We start from the raw sequence: 22,360 nt of genomic DNA, 5'->3' as shown, positions 1-22,360 counted from the left end.
TTCCACTATATATAAAATGGAAAGTAGTCCGATTTTTTTTGTTTTGTTTTGTTTTGTTTTTCTATAGGAATAGAGCAATGGGGTAATCCCCTTCTGAGAACAGAACTGGCTCCAGGCTAGACTGTGGGCAAGTCCATCTTTAGCTCTTTCCTGGTCCTCCTCCTTTGTTTGCAACTCAATTGCCCCACCTTTCAGATTCAAAATAAGGCCTGGTATTCATTGGGTTGTCCAGGAGGCATAACCTGGGCAGCTCTGGCGAGAAACAAGCTTTACCTGTTCAAGGAGTGCTCTTAGGACCAAAGCCTATAGAATTTTGCAGGACTTGGCACAATAAGTCCAGCTGAGTAAGATGCAACTCACTAGCATTGTCAGCTGACTACAGAGCTCTAGAACCAGTTTTCCCAAATTGAGGTGGAATAGACAGGTATAACACTATGGCATCGGTCCCTGAATGTGATCTGCCCTTAGACCTACCCTTAGACCTACCCTCCACAATAGGCTGGCCATCCAGTTCTTTTCTGAAATAGGATATCTCCCATTTCTGAACCTTCAGCAAGATTAAGATTCCTCTGTTAATCTTTTCTACATAGTGAATGTAGGCATTTCCCCATGCCCCCTAATTCATAGTGAAGAAATCAAGAGTAAGCAAGCACATCTGGCCTCTTAAGCTGACCTCTGGAGCTTTGGTTTTAGTCTTGGCAAAAAGCTTGGCAAGCTTTTAACCGCAGGCTCATCATGTCTCAAGATCAGGTCCAAGAAGGGTGGAGCTAGTCTGTGCTGTTGCCTAAAAAGCGCCCAGACAGGATGAAGAGGGATTGCTCAATGCCCTTTCAATAGCCCCTAGACAGCTTGCAGTGTTTCAATGTCACAGTGTGTATGTGCTGTTTGGATTTCTAAAGTTCACTCTGGTCCTCATAAACTTTCAATGCACCTTACTGGTCTAAAAAACAAGGTGAAAACGGCACAGCTTTGACCGAAGGTCTCAAAAAGCAGCTAGCTGGCTTCTAATTCTCTTCAAACCTAAATTATGCTCCACCTCAATCTGTTCTTCATACCCCACCTTGATAGGCTTGTGTTGTAACCTTGTCGAATTCCCCCAATGGCCCACTCCCTTGCATCTGCTTTCCCTTTACCCCCTACAATGTAGATATCTGCTCACTTCTAGGCACTGAGCAGTATAAAATCAGAGCTCCTCTAAGGTGGCAGTTTTGTCCTGAACTACTGGGTTAAATAAGTCAGTGGGGTTAAAGAGGAAAAACTGAGAGACAATCACCCAGTTGTGGACCCCTGAGTTAGTGTACCCACAGAGTCTTTTAGTCAGATACTCCCAGGACAACTGATCCAATGTGTGATTTTAGCGATGTTGAGGTATTTAGGTCACATTCACCCTGTGCCTTCAAGGAACTTAGGCCCACAATAGTGTGTTCCTCAGGCATGTGATATTATGAAGACTTTTCCAGTCAATGTTCCTGGCCTCCTCATGAGGTGAAACAATCTACTGGTGATCACTAGACCCTTAAACTTTTTTGGTTTTGTTTTTGCCTCCAACTCAACCTGATTTCTTGTTTTTCCCTCAGCTGATCCAGACAGTGAGTGCAGTGGACCAAGACGACCCTCGGAATGGTCAGCACTTCCACTACAGCTTGGCTCCTGAGGCTGCTAGCAACCCCAACTTCACAGTAAGGGACAACCAAGGTAATCCAGGGACTAGTTGGTTTTTAAAGTTTTTCAACAACTTGGGCTGGATCATCTTGGTTATTTCATCATACAGTACCCAAAGTCACCATTTGACTTGCAAGGAACATCAATGCTAATTTAGAGTATCTTTTAAAGGGAAAAACGTCACAAACAGAATACCCTCTGCTGGTTTTGTTTTTGTTTTGATTTGTTTTGTTTGGATGTTTGGAAGCACTCTGTGGTGCTCAGGGCTTACTCCTGGTAGAACTCATAAAACTATGAGTTTTGTTTTGTTTTGTTTTTTCATAAAACTGTGAGGTAATGAGGATTGAACCTTAGTTACCTGTATGCAAGGCAAAGGTTCAACCCACTGTACTATCACTCTGGTCTCCTCTGCTGCTTCAGAAACTCTCAGTCAATTCACAATATTAAAGTGTGTGCTCTGCACTAAATATTGATGAGGCCATAGGCAATCTCTGCCTCTTTCCTCTAGAAAATCAGTTATATATTGGGGCCGAAGAGATAGCATGGAGGTGGGGCATTTGCCTTGCATGCAGAAGGTCGGTGGTTCGAATCCCGACATCCCTGAGCCTTCCAGGAGCGATTTTGGAGCATAGAGCTAGGACTAACCCCTGAGTAATGCCGGGTGTGACCCAAAAACCAAAAAAAAGAAAGAAAAAAAAAGAAAAAAGAAGAAAATCAGTCATATTTACATGTTCTGAAACTATGGAAGAAATCAAAAATGATAAAAGAAGAAAAAATGTTTTGGTTTTTGGGACACATGTGGCAGTGCTTGGGGGTTACTTCTGGCTCTGCATTCAGGAATCACACCTGGGGGATCATATAGGATGAATGTCAGGGATCAAATCCAGGTCAGCCACATGCAAGGCAAGTGCCCTACCCACTGTGCTATCACTTTGAATTCTAAAATAAGAGAATTTTTTTTGTTTGTTTTTGGGCCACATCCGTTTGACGCTCAGGGGTTACTCCTGGCTATGCTCTCAGAAAACGCCCCTGGCTTGGCGGGGACCATATGGGACGCCGGGGGATCGAACCGCTGTTTTTCCAATACTAGCGCTTGCAAGGCAGACACCTTACCTCTAGCGCCACCTTCCCGGCCCCAAAATAAGAGAATATTTAATGAAACTTTTCTAGGCAAGGATCAAAGTGTACATGCGGGCTTGTGTGTGTGCCTATGTATGCACGTGTGCATTGGGTAGGGATTGGAATGGTGGAAAGGACAGTGACAAATTCCCAGATTAATAGGAAGATAATGTTGAGGTAATATCAAGAAGAAACTATCAGAACACATGTTGTTTCAATACTGAAATGACTTTACAATAATTTCCTGTAAAATCACTCCATGTGCCCTATGCCCTATCTCCAATCCCAGGTAATCAAATCTGAAGCAGGGTTGCACATGAAATAATCCAGACCAGGCTGAGGATGAAACACGTGTAGACTGACAATCTTCTACCTCTTTCCTGCCAGAATTGTTATTTTTATTGAGTACAGAGACCACCTTCATGTTTTGGAGTATAGACATAGTAAGAGCAAAGAGCTTAGGCTATCCTGAGCCTGTCCCACCCAGGTTTACATGTAAAACAATCTGTTTTGTGGTGAAACCAAGTTGTAAACAAACAGATACAAAAAAAAAAACAAAACAGGGATGATATTTGTTTTGAGTAAAATAAGGTGTAATCTAATAATTTCCCAGTTCCACATAATGTGGGGCTCCCTCTTCAATAAAACAGTCCCCACTATATCTTTACTAAAATGGAATTCCAGATCCATCTTCGGCAATATCCAATCACAGCAGCTAAGGAGAGTATGCATCTCAAACTCTCACCTTCGGACATAGATGGGAAATGGAGGAAGTTTTTGTTCTCTGATCAGGTGATTTCCAAAGAAAAATCAGAGCAAGTGAAAACAGAATTTAAATCTGTCAGGTGAACCCCTTCTGTTGCTAACTGCAAAGCAGTCATCTGACCTTGGGAAGGTCACTACTCTGAACTGCAGAGGCCTCATCTTTTTTCCAATTTTACCTTAGTGCAGCAGCTCTGTCAAAATCTAAACAAATGGTAGCACAAAGTCAGGATCAGGCATGCCTAATTTTTTAGTCTCAAACATCAGTTATTTGAGATTTAAAGTGTTCATGACAGTCCACATGATATTCATATAAAAATCTGAGAATCTCAAATGTGTTCTCTTCCTGTCAAAAGCATTTCTCTTCATCATCTCTCAATCTCCTACAGGTAATCATAAAGTCATTGTGGAAATTCTAGAAAAAAGAGAAACATAAATTTTAACAACAGAAGGACTACAATAAAATTACTGAGACTTTTATTAATCATATTCTGAATTGCTCATTTAGTTGCCAAGCAGGGAAACCTCTTCCACAAAAAATTTGTTTTAACCCCCCCTCAGGTTGATTTTATAATGAAAACTCTGGGAAGAGGAAATTTACACATTGGCCTATGTCCTCAAATTCTCAGTTAAGTGACTACTTAAAAGTATTCCTTTACTTTGGTGTTTATCAGAATCAATACAGAAACAACATAAAACCGAATGTTGCCACTTACTTTAAAATGATTTTAGGCACCTATTCATGGAGCCAACATTTGAACAAGATGGATAATGGAAACAGAATGACTATTGAAATAAATTAGTCATCTAATGGAAGATTTCCAAAACAGAATGGGCACATTGTCAGCAGAATGAGTCCAAACTCCTCATAACAATTTATCTCACAAGTATCCTTCATTCACTGGGAAATTGATCAACATCCCCATGGCTAATTTACTGTATACTCCCCAACTGTACCCCAAATATGGTATCTTTTTTTTGAATGGTGGGAAAGTGGAACACACATAACCTTTGCTTGAAAATACTCTAAGTCCTATGCTCAAGGGCCAGATTCCACAGTATTTAAGGGACCTTGTATTGCCAGGGATCGAACTGGGGTTCACTGCTTATAAGGCAAAAGCCTTAACCCCTGTACTATCTCTCTATTACCAAATATATTATCCTTTTATGAACACAGCAGAGCACCATCTCTAGTAAAGCCTTTCTTTTATCCCTGAAGTATTCTGAAGAGGATTGTAGGTAAATAAGCACTTTATAGTCTCAAAAGTATTTTTCTGTTATTTACTTTAGATAATATTTAAGATTCTGTTAGGTTTTATAAAAGAAACTAAACCCTCTGATAATATCTTATTTGATAGAGAAATAGCCAATATTCCAACATCTATAGATAACCATTAAGATTGGAAGTAGAACTTGGGAGGTACAGATACAAGCACAGAAAGGTACTTGACAACAAGTACTGTTTTCCTTGAATCACTAAATCCCTGCTTATCACATTTAACAAATAACTTCCATGTGATTATTTACATGCCCAGTCCCTCCAGGACTAGACTCAACATGATACCCTGAGTTTTTACCTTTATTTTAAATTATTCCAGAGATCAAGAAATATAGGATGTGAGTAGGCAGGATGATATACTTTTATTCAATATTTTCCAATATTCTCAAGAATTCTGTATTTATCAAAAATAAAAAACAAAAATGAAAACAACTTCTCTTAAGGAGAAACATGTTTCCTGAAAAAACAGAATTGAAACTATAAGAAGGATTAACAATACTTAGTTATTAAATGTAGATAACAGAAAAGCAGGTGGGTTGTGTGGGAGGTAGAAATATGAATGCAATTCTCAGACGGAATTCTTCACTGAGAAAGAAAAAGGGGAAAAGCCCAAACAAAGCAGTTAGACATTTTGATTAGCTGTATAGTTTTCACTACACTAAATAAGTGATTGCAAAATGGAGCAAGATGGAAGGAATACATATTTCAACTTAGAAGGACCAGAATTCAAATCGTTTTCATTGCTAGTAACTAAACTGTGCAATCTCTCCAGAATTTAATTTTCTCACTGTATAAAGGGTGACTGCTCACCAAATGATTATGACAATTAAATGATACAGTGCATATAAAAAGCCTTCAGCTAGTACCATGAAAAAGCAAGCGAAGGTAAAATATCTTGGGCCTGGAGGAATAGTATAGCACATAAGGTGTTTGTCTTGTATGTAGTAGAACTAGATTTGATCCCCAGCATCTTATGATTCCCTGAGCAACCCCAAAAAAAAGTTAGTTAAGGAATAATGTATTAGATAAGGCTACATTGCACTTCACGAACAAATACGACAATAGTTTTAGTGGCTTTAAGCACCTAAAGTAACTTCTTGCTCACATAAGCCCAAATGTGGGTCTGAACAACTGAGAACAATTATGTAAAGCCCTGTGTCCTAGATCACTCAGCCTCTACCTCAAATCTCAAATATTCTGTTTTAGTGTTGGTGGTAGTTTGGGAAGTGTTTAGGATTTTTGTTTTGTTTTGTTTTGTTTGTTTGTTTGTTGCACTACACCTGGCTGTGCTCAGGGCTTACTCTTGGCTCTGTGCTTCAGGGATCAAACATGGAGGTGCTTGGAAGCCTATAAATAGTGTGGTGATTCAAACCAGACAGAATGCATTCAAGGCAAGTGCCTTAAAGCCTGTAATTTCTCTCGAGCCCCTCTTCATCCCCTCAATAGAGATGAAACTACACAAAGCAAGAGAGCTTGGAAAATCAAAACCAGCTGAGCATGAAAGTTACATGAATCATTTTTCATTTGTCATCATCTAAAGCAAATAAATATGTCCAGATTCCAAGAAAATAGAAAAATGGCGTGCTTTATTATGTCCAAGAAGGAAAGGAAAATCAGAAATATTAATAGGTCTATAAACAATTTATCTTTTGATCAGAATATGAGATTTTTCAAGGCTCTGGATTCTCCCCTGTGAAATAAAATATATCCATGGGCTCTTCTACACTAACATTTGCTTTGAACTGTACATCCCATTTTTCACACCTTCCCTCTGCTGAAAATGATCTAAGCTTTGTAAAAACGGATGATGTGTCATTCAAGGCCTCTCAAGAAAACTTGAGGTCACAGATTTTGAAATAATTTTTAAGATCAAGCATGGCATTCAGCAAAATAAGTATTCAAGTATGTATCACATTTATAAAAAAAATAGTGATGTTGCTAGTCCCTCATTTAAAAAAAAATTAAGAAAATAAAAGTGTATTGATTGTCAGGAAAGAATTTTCACCAACTTCATACTAGTGGCACAAACTCAGACCACCAAGAAGAAAATAGCAGGGAGTATCACATGATTAGATTTCAAATAAGCTTCTGCTAGATGAGCAGGTTGTTTAAAAAGCAAAAGAGTTGCTGATAACTGCACTTCAGAGACCTAAAAGAAAATAGCAAAAGAAAGGAATTTTAGCCAAAGTAGCAAAAATAAGCAATCAGCATGAGCCCTGTGGCTCCTCTATGTCTTTTTCCTGGAGGCACAAAGCAGCACCGGCCTTGGAAAGCTGCAGAGCAGGATCAAATAGGGTCCACAAGTCGCCAGCCAGTGTTTGTTCCTGTCAAGCTTTCCCAGGGACATTTCATTTAGATCTGAAGTCTGACAGCTTGCCCTGGGCTCTTTATGTCACAAAGGGTAAAAGAGACTTTCAAAATGGTCTCTGTCTGAGGCCTCAGGCTTTTGCCTAGTAGCAAGCAGAAATCTTGGTTTCTGAATCCAAATGCTGATTCTCACAGGCTTGATCAGGCTGTAACAGCGAATACCTTTGTGCCATCTTTTTCATCCCTTCTGACCTTCCATATCTGTCCCTGAGCTTTCTTCAGTCCCAAAAATCAGTGCAGAAATCAATGCATGTATTTGTTTGCCATTTTCTTCTTGCCTCTTTTTTATTTTGGGCACCATGGTTTATAAACTGTTATCAGGCAGATTTCATACATAAACTATTCCAGCACCACACCCTCCACCCATGTGTCCACTTCCCTCCACCATGTCCCTCACTAACACTGTCTCCCTGTGTAAGCTTCTTACTAAAGACAAGTTCTCAGATTTCATTGTTTTGAGGCATTTGTTATTCCCGGATTCTGGACCTTAACATCTTGCATATGAGAAAGAACATTCTGTCTGTCCCTCTCCTAACTTCCCTTAGAAAGATGCTTTCAGCTCCATTCATGTGGCAGTTCTATTCTTGCAGCCAAGTACTATTCTGTTGTGTATGTATACCATCAATGCTTTATCCATTTAACTGATCTTGAACACTTGGGTTATTTCCAGATTTGGACTACTGTGAATAGTGCTACAATGAACAAAGGCATGCAAGATGCCTTTCAAAATTAAGTTTTCAAACCCTTGCAATAAATACCCGGAAATTGAATTATTGGGTCTTAAGAAAACTCAATTCCTAATATTTTTAAAAGTGTCCACATTGTTTTCCCAAAAGGATGGACCAGTCAACACTCCCAACAGCAGTGAATGAGGGTCCGTTTTCCTCTACATTCATGCTAATACTGGTTGTTCTTTATGATGTTTGCCAGTCTCTCCAGGATGAGATGATATATCATTGTTGCTTTGATTTGCATTTTTCTGTTGACTTTAGATTTTTCTTTTCTTTTCTTTTTTTTTTTTTTTTTTTTTTTTTTTGAGATTTCTACTGGTGCTTTGTTATCTCGGCAAATAGTCTTTCTGAGTCTGTGGAGTGTCTTTTTATCCTGACCATTCTTTCCTTGTTGGTGCAAGTTTCTTATTTTGATATAGTTCCATTTATTTATCTTTGTTTCAGTTTGCTTATCCAGTGCCAGTGGTTTCAAATCATTAAGGATACCTCAAGATTCAATGTCAAAATGTTCTACTTATGTTTCCTCAGTGTAATTTATAAATTCTGGTCTAGTATTAAGATCTTTAATCCATTTTGACTTGACTTTTATGTTAGGTGTTAGAAAGAAATCTAAGTTCTTTTTTTTTCTTTTTTTTTTTAACGTGACTACCAGTTTTCCTAGCCCCATTTGTTGAAGAGGCTTTCTTTGTTCAACTTTATATATTTTGCTCCTTTGTCAAAGATTAACTGTCTTTATACCTGAAGATATGTCACTGGACTCTCAATTCAATTCCATTGGTCTTAGAGTCTATTTCCAGTACCACATTGTTTTCAATACTACATCTCTATGGTATAGTGTGAAGTTGGGGAGGAAAAATCCTTCCATCTTTCTTTTTCCTAGAATTGCTTTGGCTATTTGAGATGTGGGGAAGGGGCTAGTGTTCCTTCTTTTTTTTTTTTTTTTTTTTGTGGTTTTTGGGTCACACCCGGCAATGCTCAGGGGTTTTTCCTGGCTCTGTGCTCAGAAATTGCTCCTGGCATGCACGGGGGACCATATGGGACGCCGGGATTCGAACCGATGACCTTCTGCATGAAAGGTAAATGCCTTACCTCCATGCTATCTCTCCGGCCCCTAGTGTTCCTTCTTTAAAAAAGTGTCCTGGGTATTATGGAAACTGCAATGAATATATAAAGTGCTTTGTCAAAATTAATTTTGACATTAATGCTTCTAATCCATGAACACAGAATATGTTTCTATTTTCTCATGTCCTCTTTTATTACTTTTAGTAGTGCTTTGTAGTTTCCTTTGTATAAATCTTCCACGTCTTTTGTTAAGCTGAATCCCACATACTTAATTTTTTTAGGCACATTCGGCATAATTTTTTTAAATTTCCCTCTTTCATTACATTATTTGCATATTAGAAAGCCATGAATTTCTGTGCATTAGTTTTGCAGCTTGCCACTTTATTTACTGTTCTATTGTTTCTAGCAGCTTTTTTGCAGTTTTGGGGATTTTCTAAGTGTAGTGCCATATTGTCAACATAAAATGAGAGGTTAACTTCCTTCTTTCTGATATGAATGCCCTTGATAGCTCTTTCTTGCCTAATTGCTATGACACTGATCTAATACCATACTGAATAGTAATGATAAACATAGACAACCTTGTCTCATTCTTGAATGTTGAGTGAAGGCTTTCAGTTGTTTGTCATTGAGTATGATGTTTGCTATGGCCTTTATGACAAACAGCTTTGTCTATGTCGAGGAAAGTCCTTGCACCCATTATTGAGCATTTTTATCATGAATGGTTGTTGAATTTTGTCAAATGCTTTCTCTGCACATCTATTGATATAAAATTACATTTCTTACTTTTCCTTGTATTGATATGGTGTATTATGTTGATTGACTTGCATATATTAAACCATTCTTCCAATCCCAGGATGAATTCCACTTGGTCATGGTGTATAATATTTTTGATGTATTGTTAGATTTGATTTGCTAACAATTTTTTAAGTGTCATTGTTCGTCAGAGACATAGGTATATAGTTTTCTTTTTCTATGAGTTTAGAGTATGCCTTTAGTATAGGGCAGTGGTTGGCAACTGAGCCAAATCTCGCCAAAACCACAAATGAAATTCATTTTGAGAGCCACACAGGGAGGGCACTGACAGTGGCTAGGAGCAGAGTCCTGACTCCTGGAGCAGACACCCAGCACACAGAAGAGCCAAATTAAAAGTGTAAAGAGCCACATGTGGCTCGTGAGCCGAGGTTGCCGACCACTGGCATAGGGTAACGGTTGCTTTATAGAAATTGAGAAAATATCTGTTTCTTCAACCTCCTAAAAGAGCCTGGAGAGAATTAACAGTGAAATTTCTTTAAAGATTTGGAATAATTCACAAGTAAACCATCTGGGCCAGGCTTTTGTTTTGCAGAAGACTTCTGATTATTATTTAATTTATTTGATAGTTATTGGCCAGTAGTTCAAATGCTTTGTTTCCTCTTGATTTAACTTTAGAAGATTATAGAAATCCAAGAATTTAGTCATTTCTTTTAGGTTCTCTAGTTCTTTTGCATAAAAATTTTTAAGTAATCCTTGTGATCCTTTGAATCTCTGTAGTACCTGTTGTAGTACCTGTTGTGACATCTCATTTCTGATTTAGTTTACTAGATTTTTCACTCTTTTTGAGTGTTAAAAATTGTCTATCATTTCAATTTTTCAAAGAACCAGCTCTTGATCTTTTGAATTGTTTCTTTGGTTATTTCCATTTAATTAATTTCTACTCTAAGTCTTACTATTTCTTTACTTCTGCTTGCTTTGGGTTATTTCTGTTGACTTGTATTCTAGCTGTTAAGCTGTGTAATTAGGCTACTGATGAGAAGACTTTTACTATTTCCTAATGAGCACTTACATTGCTATAAACTTTACTCTTAACATGACTTTTGCTGTTCCATGTGTTCTGGTAGCTTGTATTTTAATTCTCATGTTTTCAGGGATCTTTTGATTTGCTTTCTAATTTCTTCTATTACCCTATGGTTGTTCAACAGTGAATTGTTTGATTTCCAAGTATTCTGTTTTCTTCTCCTTTTGGTTTGTGGTTGATTTTCATTCCAAGCACATCAATATCTGAAAGGACTTTGATAAAAATTTCTACCATCCAAATGTTATGGAGGTTTTTATTGTGATTCAGCACATGGTCTATCTTAAAGAATGTCTTCTCCATGTGCATTGGAGAAGAATATTTATTTGATATATTTGGAGGAAAGTATTTCCTTGTATGTATCTGCTAAGTCCATTTTTCCTTTTAAAGCTAGTATTTCCTTGTTGAGTTTTAGCTTAGTTGATTCCTCCAGAGCTGATAAAACATTGATAAAAAATTCTTCCACTACAATTGCATTTCTACCAATATCTCCTTTCATGTCTGCAAGTAGTTAAGTATTTTTAGAGCTTCTCATTAGATGTATAAGTACTTAGAAGTGTGAATTCATATATATATATATATTCTTTGGTCATTCAAGTTACCATGCCTGTCCTTTATGACATTTTTTTAAATTTTGTCTATGTTGTCTGATATAAGTAATGTCACCCCAGCTTTTTTTTGTTTGCTTGAAATGTTTTCCAGCCTTTGATTTTGAGCCTGTGTATGCCATTATTATTCAAATGTGTCTTCTGTAGACAGTCAAAAGTTGGATTCAATTATCTAATATCTCTTTTGTCTCTTGATTTAGGCCACTGATAGAAGTTATATCATTGACCTGTAGAAGTTTCTTGCTACTATTCTGCATGTTATACATTTGGGGAGCTTCTTAAAGAAGTCCTTTCAATTCTTCCAGTTAATTTCAGGACTATGAAGTTCTTGAGTTGTTGATTATTTGTGAAGATCTGTATTAATCCTTCCAATCTAAATGACAGCCTGGCTGGGTATTCTTAGCGAGGTGTTCATACCAGTGAGGTTTTTTTTTTTTTTTTTGGTTTTTGGGCCACACCCGGTAACGCTCAGGGGTTACTCCTGGCTATGCGCTCAGAAGTTGCTCCTGGCTTGGGGGACCATATGGGACACCGGGGGATTGAACCGCGGTCCGTCCAAGGCTAGCGCAGGCAAGGCAGGCGCACCTTACATTTAGCGCCACCGCCCGGCCCCGAGGTTTTATTTTTAATGATATCCCACCATTTTCTTTTAGCCTATAGCATGCACTTGGTAAGTATGCCATGAATATTAAATAAGCTCCATTGTATGTAATTTTCTTCTTTTGTCTTGATGCTTCTGGTATTTTATATCCTATTTGCTGTTATTCTGATTGTGATGTATCTCAGAATATTTTTGGTATAGAGTTTCTCTGGCTGGGACACTTTAATTAAGCCTACTGAATCTGAGTGTCTGCACTCAGCTCTGGCAATTTCTCAGCTATGATTTCTTTGATTTATGACTCTTCATCAACCTTACCTTCCTATTCATCAGGAACTCCAATGATTCTTATGTGTTCCTCTTGGACTTATCCCATAGTTCTCTTGTGTGCTATTCATTTTCTATAGACTTTTCCCCTGATATTCTGCTGGTTTTTTTTTTAAGGTTTCCTACATCTAATTTTGGAACTCACTGTTTTTATCCTCAAATGCTGTTATTCTGCTGCCCAGGCCTTTCATCAAGTGTTTTATTTCACCTACCAGACTCTCTAGTTTTCCCACTTTAGAGTGTAGTTCTCTCATGTCTATTTTCATAGTTTCCTGTGCTTTAATAACTACCTACATTGCCCTTTCAATGAGTTCATTAAACATCTTCAGCATATATTCTCTGAAATCCTTATCTGAAAGGTTATACAGCTAGTTAATACTGAGAATATCTTCCAGTTTGCTATCTTCAATGAGTTTGATAGGGTTCTAAGCTACTTCACCCAATTACTTCTATTGTAGTCTTGACATGAGTCCTTCTATTTTACCATCCTTATCCCTCTCTCAGGGAGGACATCAATGAGTGTTGCCTCACCTCCTTCCCAGATGGAGCTGTCTCAGTTAATCTTGTTTTACTATTTCTTAAAGTTTCATATGGAGTTTTCAATGTCCATGACCCTTCCACTCCTTTGGCTATAATTTTTACTACTATAACTATCTTTGTAATTATTTTTCTGGATATATGTGATTAGAGGTATGGTTATTATGCTAATATACCCTCCATAATTTAAATTTATTGCCAAAGTCCAATGTGTGTTTGCTGTGAGTTATGGAGGAGGGAAGTACTACAAGGTCACTCTGATACACACTTCCATGAGACCCAACTTCCTATTGTTCTAGGGGAAGCTTGAAATGATGAAAAGAGCTCTGGGCACTGTCCCTCAGTTCAGTGTTCACTTGACAGATCCTACAGCATCCAGAGATCCTATTGGACAATGGCACTGGGAAAAGGGTAGGGCTGGGGCTAGGCTTGAGACTCACCTAGTGGAAGCAAAGCGTAACAGAAATACTCTGAGCCCCAATCCTCACCATGATATTTACCTGCACAGATCCTGCAGTGTCCAGTGATCCCACCAGACAATAGCCTCCCTCTCAGTTTTCCCTCTCTTCTCAATCTTGACTCTCCTCTCCTCTTCAGATAACACTGCCAGGATTCTCACCAGGAGGTCTGGCTTCCGGCAGCAGGAGCAGAGTGCCTTTTACCTGCCTATCCAGATATCAGACAATGGGAAGCCACCACTGAGCAGCACGGGCACACTGACTATCCAGGTGTGCAATTGTGATGACGACGGTCATGTTCTGTCCTGCAGCCCTGAAGCCTACATGCTCCCAGTGAGTTTGAGCCGGGGTGCCCTCATTGCCATCCTGGCTTGCATCTTTGTCCTCTTAGGTGAGTCAATGGTTCCCTTTCATTCTGTGGGTTTTTGAGGATTTTTTCCTCAGCTCACTTAAAGTTGCCATCGTATAATACATCTAAAGACCTGGTTTTCATATTGTTGCTTGCTGGAAAGATGATAGAGTGAAGCTGGGGGAAAAAAAAGAAATTGGTGACAATCTCTTCCTTCAAGAATTCCTGACATCTGTGGCCAGATCAAAGCTCAAATATTGTTCACACATCAACTATAGATGAAGACACAACTCTTGTGCTGGAACTGATAAGCAGACATGTGACAGCATTCTCAGAGTTTGCTTCAGAACTAAGAAATGCCTTTTGATATTACAGACTGAAATGACAAATTGGTTATATTAGTATATGCTGATCACCTCTTCTAACCCCTTCAGTTCAGACAGGTAGCTAAATCATAAAGAAATTACGATAAGTACAAGGCCATACATCAGAGTTACATAGAGTCAGGACTAAAATACAGGCAGGCCTAATCTTGTATCACCCTCATCTGACTCTAAATGGTCTTGCTGAGGTTCTGACGATGGCAAGTATTATAGAGATAAGAGGAGAATAAAGTGCCCAGAAGGGACATAGTGGTCAGGGAAGGCCTCAATTATTAGGTTAACTGAGCATTGATGTGAGAAAAGTAATGAACCATATGGATTAAGTGGGGTTCTCTGTAAAAAGATCTGGCTCCTGCTACTGGAATATAAACTGTCTAGGGCATTAACACTCCTAGGTACTATCTACTAAGGAGCAATGACCAAAACAGGTTCAGCTTGCCTCTGATGATGAAGTAAATGTTCTGATGGCAAACAAGGGAGAAAACTCTCTAGGGACAGGGAGACCCTTCCTCTCTTCCTCTCAAGTCAAACTGCATGGAAGCCAACCTATTTATTTCTTGGTACATAACAAACTGAACAATTTGTCTTAAAACTCCACAAAAAAATAAAACTTCTGAGCCAACTCTAGAAACCAAGAAATTATTGTTACATACATCTGAATTCTTCTGACTGAATTAATTCATATTATTTGATTAGAGTAAAAGCAGAATAATAATACTATTTAATATAAAAGAAATTATAGGTGTTCGCTTCGGCAACACATACACTAAAAATGGAACAATACAGAGAAGATTAGCATGGTCCCTGTGCAAGGATGACACGCAAATTCGTGAAGCGTTCCATATTTTTAAAAAAGAAAAAAGAAATTATAGAAATCTAAAAAAATCAAGGCACTAGGGAACTATTGAACCTGATTAAGGGCCTAACTCAAAATAAAAAAATTTTCTATTACAACATGTAAGCATCTAACTGAATTTCTAGGTAGGTCTGTGGACTATGCTCTGAAAAAACAAAATAAACACATGACTAATTTTGTTTTGATTCCCTGCCACATAAAGGGGGACACAGTATAAATGAGTAACCTTTCTAAGCCCTTGGACACCTGGATCAAAAAGAATAATCTGCCTTTCTGGTTCCTGTTTGCACTAAAAACTTTCTTGTAATTCCCTGATTGTCCATAAGGTGGCATTGGGAGTCCTTGGGTGCATAACAGGAAAGTCTGTAACAAATAGCCCTTTGAGTAAATGTTCTCCCAGAACTTTCCAAACTGGCTTTCCTTCCTTTAATCTTTGGGAAATATCTATGCTATTAAGTTCACCCTGGCCCATAATGAGCAGTAGTTGTCATCATTACAAAAAGACTGATTAAAAGCGACTGGCAGAGGGAGGCTGTCAAATTAGCCGTATGTGCCAACTCCAATTATTTCATGCCTCCCAAATGTGTTGGGACAGGAGATATAGTCAGTGAATAAGGCACTTCCTTTCCACACCACCAGGTTCAATGCCTAACATACTATATAGTTCCCCGAGCCCATCAAGATTGATCCCTGAGTGCAGAGGCAGGAGTAATCCCAGAGCACCAACAGGAATGGCCCCAAAACAACAAATTCAAATGCATTATTTCTTATCTTTATGACCTGTAAAGAATAAACAGACTATGTCAGGAGCAAACTGAATAGACATGTCATAAAATCCTCACATCTTTGGGCACTCATTTCTATGAGTACACTTTGCACAGTAAATATAATTTATAAAATTCAGTTGCAAAAAAAAATAAGAATTCTGCTGCAGTCTACTTGTCAGAAAAATATTATTTGTGGACACATAAGTGACTTTAATACTAATACTAATTTTAACTGCATTTTTTCCTGTCTTCAAAATTTTCTAGTTTCTAGAAAATTATATAGTTCCCATGTACTGTGTTCATAATACCTAAAGAATAAGCTTCATTGAAGTTGATTTCTACCTTTCAGGGGAGTCTTCCAGCAGAATAACTTCTCAAAAATTTGAGTTTGGGGGCAATATGTAATACTTGTTATTCTAATCAGAGTAACTGAAAAATAAGACATGGCAATCTTTTGAAGAGATAAGAGTATTCTATAAACTAGCTTGTCTATTATCATCAGAATTCTAATATATTTTCACAATCTTTTTTAATTTTATTATCTAGCTCATTCTAAGATACCTGTCTTACCATACCAATGCCACGTGTGTAGTTTTCCTAGTCCTCTAAGAATAATTAACTATATGTAATCAAAGTGTTTAAATACAAAAAAAGAATAATTAACTAGCTTTGCTTCATTATTCTCTTCCTAATACTTATAACCTGAATATAATAGCCCTTACCACTGCCTGTCTGGTATTAATCATCAGTATCTATAATCTCCTTAAGCCTGTAAACATATTTGAGCAAAAAATTCATTTTATGCAAGGTTATTTTCCAATTCCTTAGCATGGAACCTAAATAATATCTGAGTTTAGTAACTATTTAAATATGACCAATGCAATATGTTTGCTTAGAATCCTATTCTCCTATCTGTATCCATTCAGATCACATTTCAACCTGTAAGTTCTATCATCCAACTTAGAGTGCTGGTCCATTTCTCTGAAACTGCAGACCTAAAGTCTATGAGTCCCGTTTTGCAGGAAGAAAATATATGAGAATACATAATAGTCCTATGTGTGCAGTATGTCAACAAATCTGTTAAGGAAAATATATTACTATTAATTCCAAGTTCTGGAATCACATTCTCCAAATTTTGAAAATAATTATTGCAAACTTTCTAAATCAAGCTTCAAAAATAATACTTGGCATACAACTGTACTCCATTTGTTTTCTCCTGGGATAAATTGGGGTCTTATTTTGCAATGCTGTCAAACTGTCATTGTTCACCAGCTGTAACAAAGCACACCAGGAAAAAAAAATCAATAGCAGTTCTACAGCTAAAACCTCAACGCATTTCCAGGAAAATGTTTTTAGTCAGAGATAAACAGTTCAATGGGATTATCTCTATCTCTCCTTTAAAGTACAGAGAACACATCCTGGGTGGAAAAAATGCATTTGTTGGGATAAAGTGTTATCCAAACATGCAAGGGCACGTCTAACTCTAGTGCTTCTTTGATAATATGACAAACTATGTGAAATGTCACTGCTCATTTCTTCCCTTCCACAAATACCATGGAGCCAAAATTTCAAAGCCACCTCTCCAGCAAAGGCTTTTCTAAAAAATCTGCTAGTCATCTATGTTCCTAAGTTTTGTAAGAAAATATTTAAAACCAAGATTTTGACTCATTCTGTATATGTGCAAGTGCATTAATAAAGTATTATATTTTCAGCGGTAGGGCATTTGCCTTGCAAATGGCCAACCCAGGACAGACGGTAGTTCAATTCCCGGCATCCCTGTACAGTTCCCCAAGCCTACCAGGGGCAATTTCTGAGTGCAGAGCCAGGAGTAACCCATAAGCACCGCCAGGTGTGACCCAAAATCAAAAGTAAACAAATAAAGGATTATATTTTAAAGTATAATGCTATCAAGATGCTATCATAAAAATACAGGAGTCAGCCCAAGAGACAGTACATGGCTAAGTGACATGCTTTGCAAATAGCCTACTGGGGTACAATCCCTGGTATCCAATATGATTCCCCCAAATCCACCAGAGTGATCCCTGAGCATAGAGCTAGAAGTAAATCCTGAGCAGAGTTAGGTTTGGCCCAATGACCAAAAAATAAGGGAAAAAGAGAAAAAGAAGAATGCAAGAATTCACTGACGTAACTTCAGTAAGACATCTGCATATTCAGGAGATGCGTCCTTAGTCCACACTCCTTAGGAAAAGCCATAATGGTTATTAATGAAATTTCATTTTGGGTGATTGCTGGGTTATGCACAGCTTTAAAGCAGCTAATTGATGTCAAGACTATATTCAACTTCTAATCGAATCATTTTTTAAAAAATGCAGGGCTTCATCTGCACAGTTGCTCTCCTCTGAACACTAGTGATGACAAAGTGCAATACACAAGTTCAACCAGCAGTTAATTTTCTTCTATTTCTGACACCTTTTTTTTGCCAGAGAGATTTTTAAGTGATCCTGAGTTATCTTAGTACATGAAATAGGCATCCGGGGAGTAAACACACATGCCTTAATTGTTGGCTGATCTTGGTTCAATTCTCAGAACTGAATGACTGCCTGAGTAACCCAGATGTAGCCCTGGAGGCCATGAGCACTGCCATGACAATTCTCAGGCCCTTGCACGAGTGCATGCGCCCCCCCCCCCCCCACACACACACAATAAAGAAACCAGAAATACTTACTGATAACAAATTTTTTATTTTAAAACATTTTTTAAGTTACATGATCCAAAAGTTTTAAACAGCTAGGATAAATAAAAAATAGGAGACATACTCCTTGGGCCACTTAGGAAGAAAAAGAAAGCTTAACTTTCCTCGGGAAAGAGAACTCACTGGACCGAGCAATGCTTTGCATGCAGAAGACCCGGGTTCCATCCTTGGTACTTACAAGGTCCCCTAGGGCCAAACAAAAGTGAGAAATCCCTGAGTACAGGAGCCCAGATACCACCCCTCGGCATCACCGATAATGTACCACTGATACATAAAGGAGTATGTATATTGTTGTGTATTGTATATAGTTGTGTTGTATATAGTTGTGTATTGCACTTTGCTATCACTAGTGTTCAGAGGAGAGAGACTGTGCAAATGAAGCCCTGCATTTTTGAAAAAATGACTCGATTTTGAAAAAATGATTGGAAAGAAGCTGCTTTGAAGCTGTGCATAACCCAACAAGCACCCAAAATGAACTTTCGTTAATAACAATCATGGCTTTTCCTAAGGAGTGTGTGCTAAGGACGTATCTCCTAAGTATGCAAACACCGTGCTAATTATCACTTGATAAAATTCATTACCATGGGGGGATAACAATGGGACTGCTACACAATCCACGAGCATGCGTGTTAAATGTTCCTGAGCCCTGCAGGGAAATCACTGCATGCTAAGTAAAGCCCAGGAGTAAGGCCCTAGAGCAGCACTCTGAAGTTGTACCTACTATGAGGACTGGGAAGGAGGGAGGGATGGCGTGGTGTCTTTCAGGTCACATCCGGGTATCTCACCTTCCCCTTCCATTTCCGTTTCCGGCCTGCAGTGCTGGTGCTGCTGATCCTGTCCATGAGGCGGCACCGGAAGCAGCCGTACATCATCGACGACGACGACAACATCCACGAGAACATCGTGCGCTACGACGACGAGGGCGGCGGTGAGGAGGACACGGAGGCCTTCGACATCGCCGCCATGTGGAACCCCCGGGAGGCGCAGGCGGGAGGCGCCCCCGCCAAGGCCCGGCAGGACATGCTGCCGGAAATGGAAATCGCGAGCCTGTCCCGCCACGTGCCTCAGACCTGCGCCGTGAGCAGCACCGTGCACAGCTACGTGCTGGCCAAGCTCTACGAGGCCGACGCCGACCTGTGGGCGCCGCCCTTCGACTCGCTGCAGACCTACATGTTCGAGGGGGACGGCTCCGTGGCCGGCTCGCTGAGCTCGCTGCAGTCGGCCACATCGGACTCCTCCGAGCAGAGCTTCGACTTCCTCACGGACTGGGGGCCGCGCTTCCGGAAGCTGGCGGAGCTCTACGGGGCAGCTGAGGGGCCTGCGCCGCCACTCTGGTGACGGAAACCGGAAACCAGGAACCGGAAGCCGCGAGGCCAAACCCAGCAGTTCTCGGAGGGCATTTCCGGTGCACCCAGCTCTCGCGGGATCAGCTTTACTCAGTTCACAGAAGAAAGCGCGGGAACAGGGACACGCAGGCGCAGAGGAGCTTTGCTTTTTCGCGGGTTTTTTTGTTTGTTCTTTGTCACCCCACCCACTCAAAGGACAGGTCTGGAGTCCAAGGTGGAGGCTGGCTGTCTATCTGTGGCGCTGGGTTTTTCTTGGCCCAGGCCCACTTGCCGCAGTGGAAAGAGGCCAGGCACAGGTGGCCATGAGAAGCAGAAAGTTTTGAACTATTTTTTTTGTTTGTTTAGTTTTGTTTGCTTTTCATCTTTTTTCATTTTTTTAAGTTTTCCTTTAATCTCTGCATTATTTTAATCACATTTGGTTGTCCATGTCAGAATTTTGCTGGCTCATCAAACCGCACAAACCCAAGCCACGCAAAAGAATACAAAGGGGGAAGAGAATTGTTCCTCAGTGGAATATCAATAACCTCCTTGTTCTGGGATGGATAGCCTTGTTTTATGAACCCTTTTGAGACCAGGATAAGGCCAGGGCGACTTTGCATGGGGGGTGGGGGGTGGGAGGGAGAGGCATTGACTTTGCACTCAGGTTGTAGGGCAGAGCCAAGAGTTGTTGGTATTTCGGTGACCCCCAAAATCCATCCACTTAAGAGTGCGCTCAGCTCTTTAACAGTACCCCTGCAAAATTGTTTAAAGGAAACCAGAAAAAATCTGCTTCTTTTGCACTGTAGATGTCTCTTCCATGTGCCAAATGTGAAGATAAGATTCTACCAACGAAAGCCAAATAAAAAGAAGTATCTGATTTAAAAGAAACAAAAAAGACACACAAAGCATGGGTTAGAGGGCTTTCCTAATCCTGTGTGAGGTCAATCCAAGGGATGTTTACATACTGTAGATAACCTACTTGAAAATCAGTATTATAGAGAATAAATGGATGTAAGAAAATTACATGTATAAGTTTTGTATATTTGTTAATAATTTTGGTAATAAATATGATGTACTGCATCTCAGTACCTTAGCATTTCTTTTAATAAAAGTTGAATAGAAGGGAAATTGTTGCAAATATTTTTCATTGCAGAACAGCTAAAAAAAAAAAGCTATGCTGTGGGAAAGATGGTTCAAAGGACTGGAATGCATGCAGGAGCCAGCATTAGATCAGGGGACCATGGGATACTCCAAAGTACCACCAGGTGTGGCATAAAAACAAAAGATGACTGCATCCTGACCTAGCCTCAGGTCACAGAGCTGGAACTGATTCATGAAGCAAAGTCACCAACAAAGAAATAGGAGGCTTTGCATTGTTTCTATCACATACCAGAGGAACGGTGTGATTCAAAGTGTTAGGCTTTAAAGGAGCTCTCTTCATTCTCTCATCTCAGAGGAGAACAAAGGATAGTTTGATAACATTAAGAATATGGGGCCTAGGAGCCGGAGAGATAGCATGGAGGTAGGGTGTTTGCCTGCAAGCAGAAGGACCGTGGTTCCAATCCCGGCATCTCATATGGTCCCCTAGCCTGCCAGGAGCGATTTCTGAGCGTAGAGCCAGGAGTAACCCCTGAGCACTGGTGGGTGTGACCCCCCCCAAAAAAAATATATGTATATATATATGCACACACACACATACATACATACATATATATACACATACATATACATATATATACACATACATACATATATACACATACATATACATATATATACACACACATACATATATATACACATACATATACATATATATACACATACATATATATATATATATATATATATATATTATATATATATATATATATATATATATATATATAGGGCCGGAGCAATAGCACAGTGGTAAGGCATTTGCCTTGCATGCGACCAACACAGAACAGACCCTGGTTTGAATCCCAGCATCCCATATGGTCCCCCGGAGCCTGCCAGGAGCGACTTCTGAGTGCAGAGCCAGGAGTAACTCCTGAACGCCACCAGGTGTGACCCAAAAACAAACAAACTAAAAGAATATAATGAGGAATCTAACCCATAATTTTCATTCTGTGAGAAAAAGTTGCACATAGCCATTAAGGAGGCAGACCACTGTGCTTTAAACTTTGTTCTACTGGTAACTTTTACTTGTGTACAAAAATATGAACCAAATTTGTACAATGTCATGCTGAAGGCCAGGATCACATTTTATTCCTCTTTTACCACAATGACATAGGTCTTTGCATGCAGTAGGCACTTAATAGGTGTTTAATAGGTACATTATAAAAGGAATCTCTTTAAATAAAAGGGGAGAGGGGTCTCTCTGACCTGTTGCTAGAGCAAATATTATATACTAGTCTTCACAACTGAGAATAATAATGAACAAAACCATTTTCTGCGTGTCTTTGTTGTGGCCGTAAATCTCGAATTTCAATGGATGTCAGAAACAACTAGAACTTGTTGGACCTAACTGTAATCCGATTTAGTCTGGGGCAGTTCACATTTCTAAATGCCCAGGTGTTCTTGATGCTTCTGATCTAGGAACCTCCCTGTGAGACTGAGTGATATAGTTACCCTAAAAACGGGA

At 39.2% G+C, this 22,360-nt stretch overlaps 1 protein-coding gene and 1 non-coding gene across 2 annotated transcripts in view; both read left to right on the top strand.

The window, feature by feature from the left end:
- The window catches only part of CDH20 (cadherin 20), a 275,136-nt gene extending 255,217 nt beyond the window's left edge, over positions 1-19,919 (top strand). The window contains exons 10-12 of the mRNA XM_049782076.1: positions 1,578-1,695; positions 13,481-13,732; positions 19,227-19,919. Of these exons, the coding sequence (XP_049638033.1) occupies positions 1,578-1,695; positions 13,481-13,732; positions 19,227-19,747 (891 nt within the window). The 3' untranslated portion in view covers positions 19,748-19,919. The remainder of the gene's footprint in view (positions 1-1,577; positions 1,696-13,480; positions 13,733-19,226) is intronic.
- Positions 14,816-14,922, top strand: LOC126021486 (U6 spliceosomal RNA). The gene has a single exon (XR_007499999.1). It is a non-coding gene; the product is annotated as a U6 spliceosomal RNA (small nuclear RNA).
- Positions 19,920-22,360: the final 2,441 nt, after the last annotated feature.

Source organism: Suncus etruscus, chromosome 10 (assembly GCF_024139225.1).
Source record: "Suncus etruscus isolate mSunEtr1 chromosome 10, mSunEtr1.pri.cur, whole genome shotgun sequence".
Classification (NCBI taxonomy): Eukaryota; Metazoa; Chordata; class Mammalia; order Eulipotyphla; family Soricidae; genus Suncus; species Suncus etruscus.
This window is presented reverse-complemented; position numbering and strand designations above follow the sequence as displayed.